The sequence below is a fragment of the Echinops telfairi genome, unplaced genomic scaffold (assembly GCF_000313985.2).
Source record: "Echinops telfairi isolate 266 unplaced genomic scaffold, ASM31398v2 ScPeMD7_60;HRSCAF=208, whole genome shotgun sequence".
NCBI lineage: Eukaryota > Metazoa > Chordata > Mammalia > Afrosoricida > Tenrecidae > Echinops > Echinops telfairi.
Genome location: NW_022103958.1, coordinates 6083002 through 6097497, shown reverse-complemented (window position 1 = coordinate 6097497; position 14496 = coordinate 6083002). Strand labels below are relative to the sequence as shown.

Genomic DNA, 14496 nt, shown 5'->3' with positions numbered 1-14496 from the left:
TTGGCCCCCGTACCTGTGCTCAGCCGCTGCGCTTGCTGTCGTGGGGAGGGGAGGATGAAGGGGCGCACTTGGAGGGAGGTGCCGGTGTGACGCCGGTGCAGCCGGAGAGGCAGCCACGGCAGGTACCCTCATTTGCTGTTGTCCTAGGTGTCGTCATTCAACCGGCAGGTGACTGGCCAGGCCTGCAAGCGGGGACCGGGCTTTTCCAGCTCCCACACCAGACAGAAGCTGGCTCTGCAGTGGTGGGAAGGGGAGGCCTGGCCTTGCCTGGACTCAGGCGGGGTCCCCTGTGCTTCTGCCTCAGCTCTGGGTGGGGGCCAGAGACCACCACAGTGTGTAGGAGACAGGGTTCCCTCACCTTCCCAGGACCCTGAGGCTCACCTCCAGCCTGGGGAGACACAGGACCCATATTCACGGGCCAGAGGCAACCCCACCTCGGGCTTTGAAAGGCTGCCCCCTGGGGGGCCCTATCCGTTGCAGCATGCCTCGCCTCTGCTTGCTTGCGCTGCTCACGCTGAAGCGTCGCTAGCATCAGGCTTCGTTGCGGCTGCAGCGTGGGGCCCAGAGCCAGAGCCTGGAAGGAGGCGGGAGCGGTCGGTTGAAGCTTAGCTCGGCCCTGGGCGCAGTGTAGCTGTGCTGTCTTTTCACCGTGGCCCAAGGCCGAGCCCGGCAGGGCTGGGGGAGCACGGGCCAGAGGGCTGCTGTGGCCAGCAGCTGGCCTGGCCTGGCCTTTCCTAGAGGGTCCTGCCGCTCCAGCCAAAGGAGGGCAGTTGCAATCGCCCCTGCGCCCTTAGCTCCATCTTCCCATTCTGTTCTGTGGGTCTTTGGGAACCCCAGTTCCCCCTGCCCACCAGCCCGGTGGCCCAGCCTTGCTCAGCCCTCCCACACTGGAATCCTAGTGCCCCCAGTGTTTTGTTGTGAAGACAGCAATAAAAAGAAACGGATCTGACGCTTGGAACACCCCCGTCTCCAGGATCATTCTTTGCTGCGTCAGCTCTCTGTTCACTTCCCGCGAGAAGCCCCCTCCTCCCCACCCCGTGCAGAAGCAGAGGTCAGATGGGCAAGGAACAGCACCCTGGCAGAGCCCCGCCCCCATTCCATCCACTCAGATGCCCCTAGAAGGAAAGGCAAGGGGCTGACCAAGACCCTACCTGGGAGAGAGTCCCCTGATGTTTGTGTCTCCTTCAGCAAAACATAGATGTTGCTACGGTACCCTGGGCTGTCACGTCCCCAAAGGTTGGCATTGGCGGGGATCTGGGGAAATCAGACGGTCCAGGGGCTGGCTGGCTGTTTGCCAGTGTGCCTGAGAGACCACCCTAAACTTTTTAGAGGGTGTTTGCTAGCACAGGCAAGACCCCGCCTACCTAGAGTTCAGGTCCCACAAAGTAAAAGGAGCTGCATCCCCATGGGTCCCTTTAGGGCAGTGGTTCTCAACCTGCGGGTCACAACCCCTTTGGGGGTCGAATGACCTTTTCATGGGGGTTGCCCAATTCATACCGGTAGCAAAATTACAGTTATAAAGGAGCAACAAAAATAATTTCATGGTTGGGGGAGTTACCACAACATGCGGCACTGTATTAAAGGGTCGAGGCATTAGGAAGGTTGAGAACCACGGGTTCAGGAAGGTCCCTTGGGCAGAGAAGGACTCCTGGTGTGTAGCCCTGGCTGCCTGCCTGCCTCAGGGAGAGCTATTTCCAGCAAGGACCCCCACCTTGGGCCTGACCAGGAACCCCCTTTCCGGAGGCTCCACCTGCCTTTAGCCTCTTGGGCTCCAGGCCATCCCCATCCAGATGAGCTGCCCTGAAGGGAGGGGTGGAATTCAAGGTGATCTAGCTGCCAAGATGCCGGGAAGTCGGGCCCAGGACTTCTCACCAAAGTCCGTGTAGGAAGTAGTGAGTGGCCGGCCTCTCCTTGCAGTCCTGCGGAGAGCAGGGGCCAGATTGGAAGCAGGGAGGTGGCGGTCAGAGCTAGGCAGACAGCGGGGTCCAGAGACTTGCCACGGGACAGTTCCCGTGGGATCATAGGGCCAGCATGTCGGCATGGAAGTGGACAGAAGGGAATGGGATGCCCCTTCCAAGGGGCAGAGCCCCTCAGTCGTGGCGGAGGGCTGCCTCCTCTACATTGTGACCCCAAATGCCTCCCAGCCCCTGAACCAAATGCATGTCAGAGCCCAGACCCCGTCTCTCTGTCCCCACCAGGGCTTCCCTGAAGCCTTCCTACCCACCCGCGAATCCTCACAAAAAAGTGCAGCGGAGCCTGGCCTCTGTCTGCCTCCTCAACCACATGCATGCCCCACGGGCCAGAGTCGGAACCGATTGTCACGTCGAGTACATGGCTAAGAGGGGGTGTGAGAAACGGGGTCTGGGTGCTTATCGATCCAGTCCCCAAAGTCAGCAGTTCATTGTCCTCATGAAAGGTTCAGCCCAGAATCCCACTGCCCACTCACCCACCCACCCTCTCACTGGCACCAAAGGACCCCAGCTCCCGGGGCTCTGGCCTGCCATGCTGTCAAATCAGCACCGGTAGATGCAGAACAGTCTGTCAGGAGACCCCTCCCTGGACACTCCCTCCCTTGAGGTACGGACCCCAAACCTACTGGCCTAAAGGCATCCAGCCACAGACAGCCCCTTACTCCCCAAGGAGGGCTCTTGCTTCCCGACAGTCAGGGATTAGAGCAAGCTGGGTCCTTTAGAGTTCTGTTGACATCCGTGGGGCCAGGAGGAGGCCAGGGGTGGAGTAAGTCAGCAGTGGTCCAGCAGGCTGCTTACGAAGAGGGAGGCCCAACTAGAAGTGATTGCTAACGGAAAGGTTAGTGGTGCCAGGCCACCTTTGAGCAACTGTGCTTCTGGAGAGATGACCACCAAGAGACCCCTGTGGAGTATTCAGGTGTTGGGATTGAGCTGGCTCCCCATAGTTTTTAACCTCAGAAAACCTGTGCTAACATCAGGGGGTTGGGCCAGTAGGACTCCCTGGGAGTTATGTGTCTAGACCAGGGGTCGGCAAACTGGGGCGCACCAGCCACGCGTGGCTCTTACAGTGCATACACGTGGCTCTGAAGTAAACCTGAAAATGAAAATTAAACTCATAGTTTCGTTTATAAAAATTTTAAAGGCTCTTATTCAGATCATGCTGATTTCATTGGTCAAAATACACGATGGCTCCAATAATTTTCAAGTGGTTGTGAGGGATGGGATTGGCTCTTCCATGCGGGACGTTGGCTGACCTCTGGTCTGGGCCATATTGTGATCACCGTGTTTCCAAACCATGCAACACAAGGAGGTGAACGCGCTCGGGTCTGCCGTGTGGAAGAGGCTTCCTCATCCGCACAAGGACCCCGGGTCCTCCTGCGGACTAAGGCTCCCAGGGCAGGAAAGCCCAGGGAGACGACAGGGAACCACCTTGGATCTTTCCCAGCCCCTTGCCATTCTCCAGAGGAGGCTGTTTGGATTAAGGTCCCTCCTCTGTTTTTGTCCCTTGGAGCTGAGTGCCCACGAGCCGAGCCAGAGGCTCTTCAGAATCTGGGAAACAGGAGGCAGGAGCCGGGAGAGACTTGTTTTACTGTGCTCTGTGACCCAAGGGGTCCTCCAGTGTAGAAAGATGAATGAATGGTGGCGGGGCGGGGAGGGGCGGGTTTGGCTCTGCCGCGTTCCTGTAGCACTGTTGTGTAGGCGTGGGGCCGCGAACTGCAAGGCTGGTGGTTCAAGCCCACCAGCTGCTCCGAGGGAGAAAGCTGAGGCTGTCTGTTTCCATAAAAAGTTTGCTGCCTCCAAAACCCGATGTCAGCTGACTCTGAGCTGTAGACAACTTGTCGGCCGTGGGTTTGGTCTCTCTCGCTGTGTGGCTTCATTAAGTTGATTACTCAGAGTCGGGGTCAGATCCCAGGCTCTTCTTCAGTTGGGAGCTGGGAAACACCTGGCACTCCCAGAAGAACGCTGGGCTGCGGAGGACGGCGGGCAGGCCCGTGGGAAGGGAGCGCAGGCAGCCCTTGGGTGACAAATGAGATGGGTTCCTAACTACAGTACATCTGTGTTGCAGGTCGGTGAGCACAGGTGCACACAGTTCTTACTGCTCCTAACTTTACTGCAGGAAGGGCACCCCGGTGGCATGTTGGTCTCCTAACCACCAGGTCAGCAGTTCGACCCCACCACGGTTCCCATCCAGGGAAAGAGGAGGCTCGCTTCTCCAGTAAAGAGCGACGGTCTCGGAAACCCACAGGGGCAGTTCTCGTCCGCCCTCTAGGGCCGCCGTGGGTCAGGATGGACTCCGGTGACAGCGAGAGAGGGGCATGTGAAGTTCAGGGAAAGGAGCCCTTGTGGGGCTGGCGGGTAAACGTGGGGCTGCCAATCACAGGAAGGTGGTTTGAACCCACCGGCTGCTCTGCAGGAGAAAGATGAGGCTGTCTGTTTCCTCGAAGATTCACAGCCTCTGAAGCCCTGTATAATCCACTCTGTGGGCTGAGTTGAGCTGGGTTGGGGGGTTAGTGCCATACAGGACCCCCAGTGGCATAGTGGGTTAAGTAATGGGCGGCTAACTGCAAGGCCAGTGGTTCAAAGCCACCAGCAGGAAAAAGATGAGGCGACCTGCTTCCACAAAGATTCCCAGCCTCAGAAACCTGGTGAACAATTCTACCCGGTTCTCCGCGTCGGGATCAAGTGGATGGCAGTGGGTTTTCTGTGGTTGTTGCCATGCCTGGTTTTAGTGCAAGAGACTTGAGTCCCTTTCGATGACTTAAAAGCTGCCCATCGTTTCCAGTCGTGGTCGGTTTAATCCTTCCCCGGTGAGGCAAATGTGCACGATATTGAAGGGGAAGTAGGACCCGTCCCCGACGAAAGGTGGGGCTTCCTACTCCTCTCAGGAGTTACCGTCTCGGAAAGTCACAAGGGCAGCTCTACACTGCCGGGTGGGGTCACTGTGAGTGATGGCCCTGAGTTTGGTGTTTGGGAGAGTGGTAACCCTGGGGCGGCCTGTGGTTCAGACGGGTGACTCTGTTCCCTCTCCCTCCATTTCTTGGGACTCCATGGACTCGTCTTCACGGCTCAGGGACGCCAATGGCTGAGTTGGTTGCTGACGAGGGCCCAGATGTGTCGGAGCTAAGATCCTGGAGGGGAAGAGAGGCTAGGTGGGAGGATCTAAGCACCAGAAACCTTGTGGGTTACCCAGTGGGGAACCTGTCACCCCCATCTCTCAAGGGGAAGAAGAGCCAAAGCCCAAAGCATGTGCGTATTCTCCCCTCCTCCTTTCTCCTCATTCCCCGGCAGACAGGATCCATCGCCTCTGGTCCCACATGGACCCTTGGAGGCAAAGGGACCCTCCACCCCAGCCTTTGGGGGTCTTCTGTGTGCTGTCCCTGCCCCTGCTGCCTCCTGGCACCGGGATTGATGTGTGGGTTTTTGTTTTTTTTCCTCCTCTGTACCTTGATCTTGTCTTCTTTTACTTTGATGGGCTGATGGGCTAATTGCTAACTGTTCAAAATTGCTGGAGGAGGAAAACCTGGGAGGGACCAATATTTACAAAGATGACGGTGGGTGGTCGCGGCGATCATGGTGGGGTGTTTCTTCAAGTGGTTTATGTGGGCTTGTTTCCAGCACTGCGGTTCAGGCCGTGGTGTAAGTGACTCTCAGCCCCGTGTCCTCTCTCTGTGTCCCTTCTATCAGCTCCATCTTCCCTCATCACCAAAGACTCTTGGGAAACACGTTCTCCTGTGACCGTGTGGCCTTCCGGCACACCAACATCCATTTCACCATTTTCTCTGGGATAGGACGGTGATGGACGAGGATAACTAATGATCATAATGGGGCTTTCTACTCCCACAGAGAGTTAGGGTCCACATGGGCAGTTCTTCCTGTCCTATGGAGTCACTATGAGTCAGAATCAACTCAATGACTGTGAGTTTGTGTTGTTTGTAAGGTAAGGTGACCAGATGTCCCGCCAAAAGCGGGACAGTCCCGATTTTTAACAATTTTTCCCACGTCCCACGGCGTTTTCAAAAAGTCCTGATTTTTGGAAAGAATGCACGACAAACTAGGGTATATGGTTTTCGTCTGCCATGTGGCTATTTCACCAGGATATGAGTTTTATCCACGGGGTCCCGCTTTTGTCTCGCTTTACCAATGTTAAAATCTGGTCACCTTATTGTAAGATGAACACGCTACCCGGCGTTTTGCTGGTGATGTCGAAGATGCGATGTGTGCTCATTCTCCAGTGGGGTTTCCTGTGAAGTACTGTTTCCCTGGTGTGACGTGGGCCACGCCAGCCACAGGCTTTCATTCCATCACGGGCTTTGGGCACAATGCACAGCATGAAGGAAAGGAAGGGAACTCTAGCTGTCTTGTTTCTTAGACGCCGCATCGTGCAGAACTCTAAGACCCCCAAGTCATTTCTCCTCACCCTTTTGAACTGCCCACCTCTACCTGTTGGCAAACGTGGCATCTGCTAACTTTTTGGAGGTGGTTGAGGCAGCAGGTGAGGAGCCCTGGTGGTGTAGGCAAATAGCTCAAAGTCAGCAGGGCAAACACACCAGCCACTTTGAGGACGGACTATGAGCCTGTCTGCTTCTGTAAAGATGTAGTCCTCGGTGCCCCACAGAGGGCTGGAACGGACCCAGCGGCAGCGGGCTCATCCTGTTCTTGTTCACGCTTTTGGTCTCGCCCATGGCCTCAGGTGGCCTTAGAACGGGGAGAATAGGTGCGGGCCATCGAGTCACCAGATGGCGAGAACGTTGAAGGCCACCTGGGCCTTGCTGGCTGCACGGTGCTGCGCACGCCCGCAGTGTCGGGAGAACAATGGCCTCGCCTTCTCCTTCCATTTATTAGCTGTGTGATCTTGGGCCAGTGAATGGGCCTCTCTGAGCCCAATTCCCCGATCCTATCCTAGACAGGTCTTCTGGTGACCCAGGATTGGGCGCTGTTTTGTTCTGTTGCACACAGGGCCGCTGTGTGTCAGAACTGACTCCACAGCACCTCACCACCACAACAAACGTGACTCGGAGACCTGGCGGTGAAGTGGATTATGCGTTGGGCTGGTGAACCTAAGGCCAGCAGTTCAAAACCACCAGCCGCTCTGAGAGAGAACGACGAGGCTTTCTACTCCCAGAAAGAGTCACTGTCTAGGGACCCCACAGGGGCAGCTCTGCTTTGTCCCGCAGGGTGGCCACATGTGGGATCGACTCTCAGCTGTGAGAAACATGACTTAGTCGGTCGGCCAGTGGTTTCCACCTTTCCTTAGACTTACGGCCCTCTCCTGTCCCCACCAGACCCCCGATTTTGAGTGATTTTGATGTTTAGCATCTGGTACATGATCTCTTGGGCAGCCCTGATCTGTGGGTTATGTCTGCTGGATTTTGTCAGCCGGTGGTGTCTGGGGATCCCCGCAGTGAACTGTGGAGCCTGGAGGAAGCAATCGTTAACGTTTCCTTTATCTCTGGTGTCACATTTTATACCCGGGGTCCCCGTGGCGTCGTGATTACACATCAGGCTGCTAACTGCAAGGGCAGCTGTTCGAAACCAAGAACCTCTCGGTGGGAGGTTGATGAGGTTTTCTACTCCCATAAAGAGTTACAGCCAAGGAAACACACCGGGGCAGTTCTACCCTGTCCTACAGGGTCGCCGTGAGTTAGAATGAGTTTAGAGGGGTCTCAGGGTGATGTAAACAAATGGCTACGGCATCTGGCCGCTCCCTGGGAGGTTTGATTCCATCCAGAGGTGCCTCAGAAGAAAGGCCTGGCAACCTGTTTCTGAGAAAACCAGCCCCTGGCAGCCCGTGGAGTGCAGATCTACACCCGGGCCCACTTGGGCGGGCACACCCGGGTGGCCAGGTGTGCACGCCACCTGGACGGGCCGCTGGCTTTGGTGTGAACCCAGCAGCTCAGGTGTCACTTCACACCTCAGAACAGGGAATCCGAGTGGCTTAGAGACGCGCTTGCGCTCCCAGGCAGTGGGGACCTCGGGGAGGTGGCCTGCTCCCTCCACAAGACAGTACGGCTTTGCCACCTTTGACAGGTGCCCAAGCGTCTGGGAGTGTCCAGTATGGGGTCTGGCCCCTGGCAGGCACTCCACCCAGGAAGGGTGGCCCACGGTTCTCACCTGTCCCCCTCGCCCCCAGGTACGTGGTCATCTGCCGAGAGGAGAGGGAGCAGAACCTGCTGGCGTTCCAACACAGCGAGCACATCTACTTCCGAGCATGCAGGGACATCCGGCCCGGGGAGCGGCTGCGGGTCTGGTACGGCCAGGACTACATGAAGCGTCTGCACAGCATGTCCCAGGAGACCATCCACCGCAACCTGACCCGAGGTGAGTGTTGAACGAGTGCCGGCCGAGGCACGGCCTGGGGGGGGGAGGGCAGGGGAGACAGCAGCAGGGTCTGAGACAAAGCCAAGGTCCAACCAAACCTGACCCCCTATCCGCCACACAAACTGCTGTTGTCTGGGGGCTCCCAGAATCATGGCGGCCATCACACCAGGTCTCACCAGCCCTCAGCAGGCTGTCTGCCTTTGTCCATGTGATCATCCCGACTTTAGCACCTGTACCATGAGTGTGCTCTGAGGACCAGGTGGGGCGATGCACACGGCACCTGTAAAACGATGCTCACCTTGACCAGTGTCAGTGCTCGGTGGTAAGCGCGTACCACTAAGGACCCCGGGTGGATTCTCCTGGGGTCCACTGGCTAGTGGCTCACCCAGGGTGGTAAGGAGAGGAAGCGCCCAGCTAGGTCTCAAGGCCATGTTGGTTGGACTTCAGGGCCTGCTCACTGTTCTGGGATCTGGGAGCCCTGGTGGTGTCGTTGGGTCACGGTTGGGCTGCTAACCACAAGGTCGGCAGTTTGCACCCCCAGCAGCTCCTTGGGAGAAAGATGAGGCTGTCTGCTCCTGTAGAGAGTTAAAGTCTCAGAAACTCACAGGGGCAGTTCTGCTCTGCCCTGTGGGGTCACTATGAGTCAGAATTGAAGGCAATGCATGACTCAGATACAGGACCTGCTAGACAAAGCCTGGTCTCTTCCCTGCTCCCTCCCGTCTGCTCAGTGCTGGCTCAAACTGTGAGGCACAAGAACCATTTCTATGAAGAAGGTGGGAGGTGTTTGGGAGATGGGCTGGTGACCATTGGGAGCCTTGGGGACAGGGGTCTGCTGGCTCAGACTGATCTAAAGGCATCCTGGGTTTCCCATACTGCCCAGTCCCTTAGTCTGATGCCCCTTCATGCCCTCCATCCTCCGCCTGGCTGGCCAGACTGGTCAGCCCACCGCTGGTTGTCTGCTGGCCTCCAAACCCTCAAAAGTCCACATGCCTGAGCCCCAGCATAGCGTGTCCCCAATCGCAACGCCCATTGGAAAGGTGGGCAGACTGGTCAGCCCACCACCGTCTTTCATTGGTTGTCCGCTGGCCTCCAAACCCTCAAAAGTCCACATGCCTGAGCCCCAACATAGCGTGTCCCCAGTCACATAAGCCCTTTGGCACAGGAGTGGAGAGATGAGAGGGGCTTTGGAGCCCCCTGGCCATTGCACTCTCTTTAGAAACAAAAGAGAACCAAGCAGACGGTGGGCACAAAGTGCGCAGCAGCTCCCTGACTTGGTAAAAGGTCTCTGTGGCTGGATGGGCAGTGAGGGGCAGCCCAGTGGGCACCCTCTGGGGCTCGGAGGTTGGGCTCGAGCTGGTTTCCCGTGCGAAGGCATGTTTCCACCATGAGGCTGCCCTGCTCTCCGTTTGTCCTCTGGAGGCGCCTCAGAAGATGTGTCTGGCCCACGGTGGCTGCGCAGCACGCCCCCACGGAATGAATGGAAGGAGGAGGGGATGACGACAGCCCAGACACCCCAGAACAATCAGACCGCCCGCTGCAAAGGAAACCAACCGGAGTCACAGCTGAGAGCCCAGGTCTCGTCCGCTGGCCATTGTCAACTTGACTTTTTCGGGATTGGTGATGTCCTCTTGCCCCCTGCCCAGCGTCTTCCACAGAGCACCCAGGCTGCGTCACCCCACAAGCCCTGATCCCAGGGGGAAATACTCAGAGGTGGGGGGTGAGCTTACAGGCAGGGCCGAAGGAGGTGTAGCAGTCAGACTCAAAAGGAGATGCAAGAAGACATGGGAAGAGCCGGGAGGAGGGAGTGTCTGTTCCTGACCAGACCCGGCAGAAGGGGACCAGGCAGGAAAGCCACAGCTGGCGGAGTGGGGCCAGAGCTGGGGTGGGCTTGGCCTGGAGCCCTTGGGAGTGCTCATGGAATTCAGTGGTCTTGAGAGGCATGGCTGTGTAGCTGGTGGTTTTGGCAGGCTCGGGGGAACTTAAGTTGTTCTGTAGTTTGGTGTGCCAGCCCTGCTCTGTGGGGGAGTCACTGGGATTGGTGCCGCCCAGCCCAGCATCTCATGATGCCATTCAGCCACCCCCCAGCCCCCATCTAGATCTCCGTCTGTACCAGCCCACACAGAATCCCGAGTAAGGCTCGTGACTGGTTTTAATCAGAGTTAACTACGTACGTTCTCCCATAGTAAGTTGCCTACGTGGTATTATCTCTTAGATGATACAAGTTCAAGTACTAACAGCAAAAACATTTTATAAAATCTTTCCACATTGAATTACAACGTTATTAGCAACCACATTCGTTCTCAAAAAGGGGGGGAGGGAATCTTACTGACGTAGCTTCTCGAACACTAACTGCCGCAAGTCGGTGGTTGTAGAGATGCCAGTGGCCACACAAATGATGCACACGATCATCGCAGGGCGCGCAGACAGAGGCACGTGAACCGCGGCGTCCCTCTAGTTGGGACGCAAAGACCACGTTGACCAGAATGCACTAGAAGGTTCAGAAAATCACTGAGCACAGAGGCTCGGCCATGCGGACACAGGACCTCCTGTAGCTGGGCTCACAGCAACAGCAGCACAGTTTGCCCCATTACAGCGACAGGGCTGCTTTCAAAGAACGTCATGCATTTCTGCAGAAACAATGCACACATTGTGCCCATCTTTGGGTGGCACCCTCTGATGGTGTCACTGGTGTGGGCTGTACCCCCTTGCCCCGCACCTCCCTGGGGACGCCTGTGCCACTCCAGAAGAAAGACTGCTCAGGCCAGTCACTCACGGTTTGACCTGGAAGAGGGGGCCTCGTAACTGTCGGCCGGAGCCCTGACAAAGCGCCGGGCATGAAGTCTGAACATTTACTGAGCAGCAGCATCTGCTGGACCCGGATGTTCTTGTTGCCCCCTGACGAGAACGTACATCATCCCTTTGGGCCCGCTCTCGTAAACGCACCTGCTCCAAGCACCCAGGCCTTCCGTTCAGAAGACGTCTGTCATGCCATCGATGTTGTGAGGTTTGGGTGTCCCCCCTACCAGCCCCCCTCCATATTTCCTGGAGGCTTTGGGATCCATTTCATAATGTTCAAAGGTCTTCTTTGGCCCATAGGTTTTTCTGGAAGTCTTAAATCCAAAGAGACCCCTCCACTCCCTTTAGAAGGTTTGGAAATCCTTGTTGAAGAGCAGGGGGGCAGGAGGAGTCCCGGGAAGGGGTCGCCCCGACCCTTTAGCAACCTCAGCTCTCTTCTGCCTGCCTGGTCAGCGACAGCGGGAGAGGGTGGCCCTTGTTTTGGAGAGATTCCGAATGGGCAAACGTTGCCGTTGCTCTGTTAAGATCAGCTCACGTTGTTTGAAAAAATGGCCTTCCTCCTTCCCCTTTCCGCCTCTCAGCTGTTTGGGGAGCTTTGGAGGTGAGATTGCTCCCTAAGCATCCATGTGTTGTCCCGTGTTGGAAATCGGTGTGAAACATGGGGCAGAGCACAGCACCCCGTGCCCACGGTGGGAAGCCAGGGCCCGTCACTGCGTGGGACAAACGTCGAGATTGCTCGGGGAGGTTGGCCCTCATGCAGAAGCCCTTACTTAGCAGGTGCAGCCATCAGATGCCGATTACAACATGCATTCAGGTCACGCGTGATACTTGGGGGTCGCATCACGCAGGGCCCCTGGCCTTGATCTGAGCTCCCTTTGAGATTTCTGGGCTTCTGAGAACCCCCCGGGGCTGAAGAGATGCCTCTGCCTTCCTGGGGACCATCGGGACATCCGTTTGCAGAGGTTTGTCAGGCTGAAGCCATTTCTGCCTGCACCTCCCCGAGCTCAGAGGTTTAAAGTCCTCCACATGATAGTGAGAAAGAGGAGCTACAACACCCGTGGTCAGGTGAGGAACCCAGCTATCCTTGAGGAAGGCTTTGGGCCTTCCATCCTGAAACCTTACATACCCCTGTCATCTCTTGTCCTCCGGCCTCTGTGGTCAGTGGGCGCCGTGGGGGTGCCAAGCTCAGGGCTTCCCAGTTGTTGGGAGGATTCCCACAGGGCAGGCTTTTGTGCCCTCGGGGGCCGTCTCTGGGCAAACAGGGAGGCAGGCGTGGGACTCCTGGTGTCTCCTGTGTACCTTTTACCAAGTCGAAGCAGCTGTCTGATTGCTGGGACTGACAGACAGGCTGGAGGGTTGGCCGAGGCAACACCATGAGGTGTGTGACCTGCCGCCCGGTTGGATGGGGTGGACCCTTGTCCTCTCGGGTCACCGGATGGGAAGCGCCTTGGAAGCGAATGCTAGGGACCCTCCTCAGTAGAATTCTCTGAGCGTCCAAGAGTAGAGCGCACAGACTGAAGGCTCTGTAGAAATCGCCTCCTGGGAAATAGTGCTGTCCACTTTTGCGGGCCGTGCACCTCTAGCTCCCATGATGCTCTGGGCAGGCCACTCCTCGCCCTCCCTTAAGGTAACAGCCCCAAGGCCAACCGCAAAGGGGTGTGTGGAGTGGCTTCCCGAGAGGAGGCGTGCTGTGTTTGCTGTCGGTTTGGGGGTTTCCCCACTTCCTCATGCCCTGGTTTTCCTTCCTAGGAGAGAAGAGGTTGCAGAGGGAGAAGTCTGAGCAGGCTCTGGAGAGCCCAGAAGACCTGAGGGGCTCCATGCAGCTCCCCATGTTGAGACAGGGCAAGAGTCCCTACAAGCGTGGTTTTGACGAAGGGGACACGCCCCCCCAGGCCAAGAAGAAGAAAATTGACCTCATCTTCAAGGACGTACTGGAGGCCTCCTTGGAATCGGCCAAGGTCGAAGCCCACCAGTTGGCCCTGAGCACCTCCCTGGTCATCCGGAAGGTTCCCAAGTACCAGGACGATGCCTACCATCGGTGTGCGTCGACCGCGTCCCATGGCGCCCAGAACGTCAGCCGGACCCAGGGGGAAGGGGCCTGGACGCTCCCCCAGGGGGCTTGCAAGGAACCAGGCCCCCTGGGGGAGGAAGAGGAGGAGCCTTCATCATTCAAGGCCGACAGTCCCGCCGAGGCCTCCCTGGCATCTGACCCGCAGGAGCTCCCCACCACCTCCTTCTGCCCCAACTGTATCCGCCTCAAGAAGAAGGTGCGGGAACTCCAGGCAGAACTAGACATGCTTAAGTCCCGGAAGCTCCCAGAGCCCCCTGTATTGCCACCCCAGGTACTGGAGTTCCCAGAATTCTCAGACCCGGCAGGTAAGTTGGTCTGGATGAGCTTCTTGTCAGAGGGCAGTGTGGAAGGTGGCCTAACAGTCTGTCGGAGCCACCTCGGGGGAGGCCCGAGTCGTGTAACGTGGAGGTGGACGCCGGTCCCAGCTCCCACTCCCACCTCCAGCCCCTGAGTGCCTCTGGCATGGCCACTGGGCTGCGGTGGGCTGCTCCGTGGTCACCCATGTATCCCTTCGCCAATAAAGGACGTTGCGCTGCAGGAAGGGTGTGTGCTGTGTTCTTGACCCGCTGCCTTTCTGGATGGTCCTAGTGGTGGTTCAACCCTGAGCCCGATGGGTCATCTCTCTCTCCCTCCCTTCCTCCAGCCCCACACAGAGTGCCCGCAGGGTGTCTTGTTGGGGAAATCACTGGGCCTCTCTGTGCTCAGTCTAGGAATGCTGCCAACCACTCTGTTCCTGACTTGCTGCACAGTGCCACAGGGTCCTGTTCCCCCGGACTGCTAGAAGGATGGGGGGGCGGGGTGCAAAGCTAAGGAGAGGCAGAGAACCTAGAGCCTTTCGCTGCAGGCGTTTGCCCCTTCGATGGCGGCTTGGCGCTCTCTGAACAGGGCAGCAAGCAGACACTGTGAGGACCTCCCTGAGGCTGAGCTTCAGAGTTACCCCGCCCCCTCCTCCTTTAGCCGCAGCACCCCCGGGTCCAGGAGGAGGCGCAGCTGAGGTTCACAGAGCTCGCCTTCGCTGCGTCTTGATCCTGAAATGGCATGGCAGGGCTGTCCTCATTTCAGGGGCAGCCTGCTTAGCCCCCCTCCCCAGCCCCACCACCCCCTGCAACCACCACAAGGATGGGGAGACCCAGGGAGTCCCGGGACTCCGATGCCTGCCTTTTCCGTGTTTGACGTGCCTGCATTTTACCACCAGGTCTGCACTCCTTGCCAGTGCTGTCTGGTTGGCATGGAGCACTTCACTCCCTTGAGCTCTGCCAGTGGAGGGGAGGGAGCAGGCAGCCTGGAGCGCAGTGGGTGGCCTCTGTGGACGGTCCACGAAGAAGAAGCCACCTCCCCCCC

General features: G+C 57.6%; 1 protein-coding gene across 3 annotated transcripts in view; it reads left to right on the top strand.

Annotated features, from left to right (window-relative positions):
- The window catches only part of PRDM11 (PR/SET domain 11), a 55617-nt gene that overhangs the window by 37054 nt on the left and 4067 nt on the right, over positions 1-14496 (top strand). For 2 of the 3 annotated variants that reach the window (XM_004708317.2, XM_045290968.1), the window contains 2 exons: positions 8101-8288; positions 12834-13460. In XM_004708317.2, the coding sequence (XP_004708374.1) occupies positions 8101-8288; positions 12834-13460 (815 nt within the window). The remainder of the gene's footprint in view (positions 1-8100; positions 8289-12833; positions 13461-14496) is intronic. The other variant, XM_045290969.1, reaches the window with a different exon arrangement.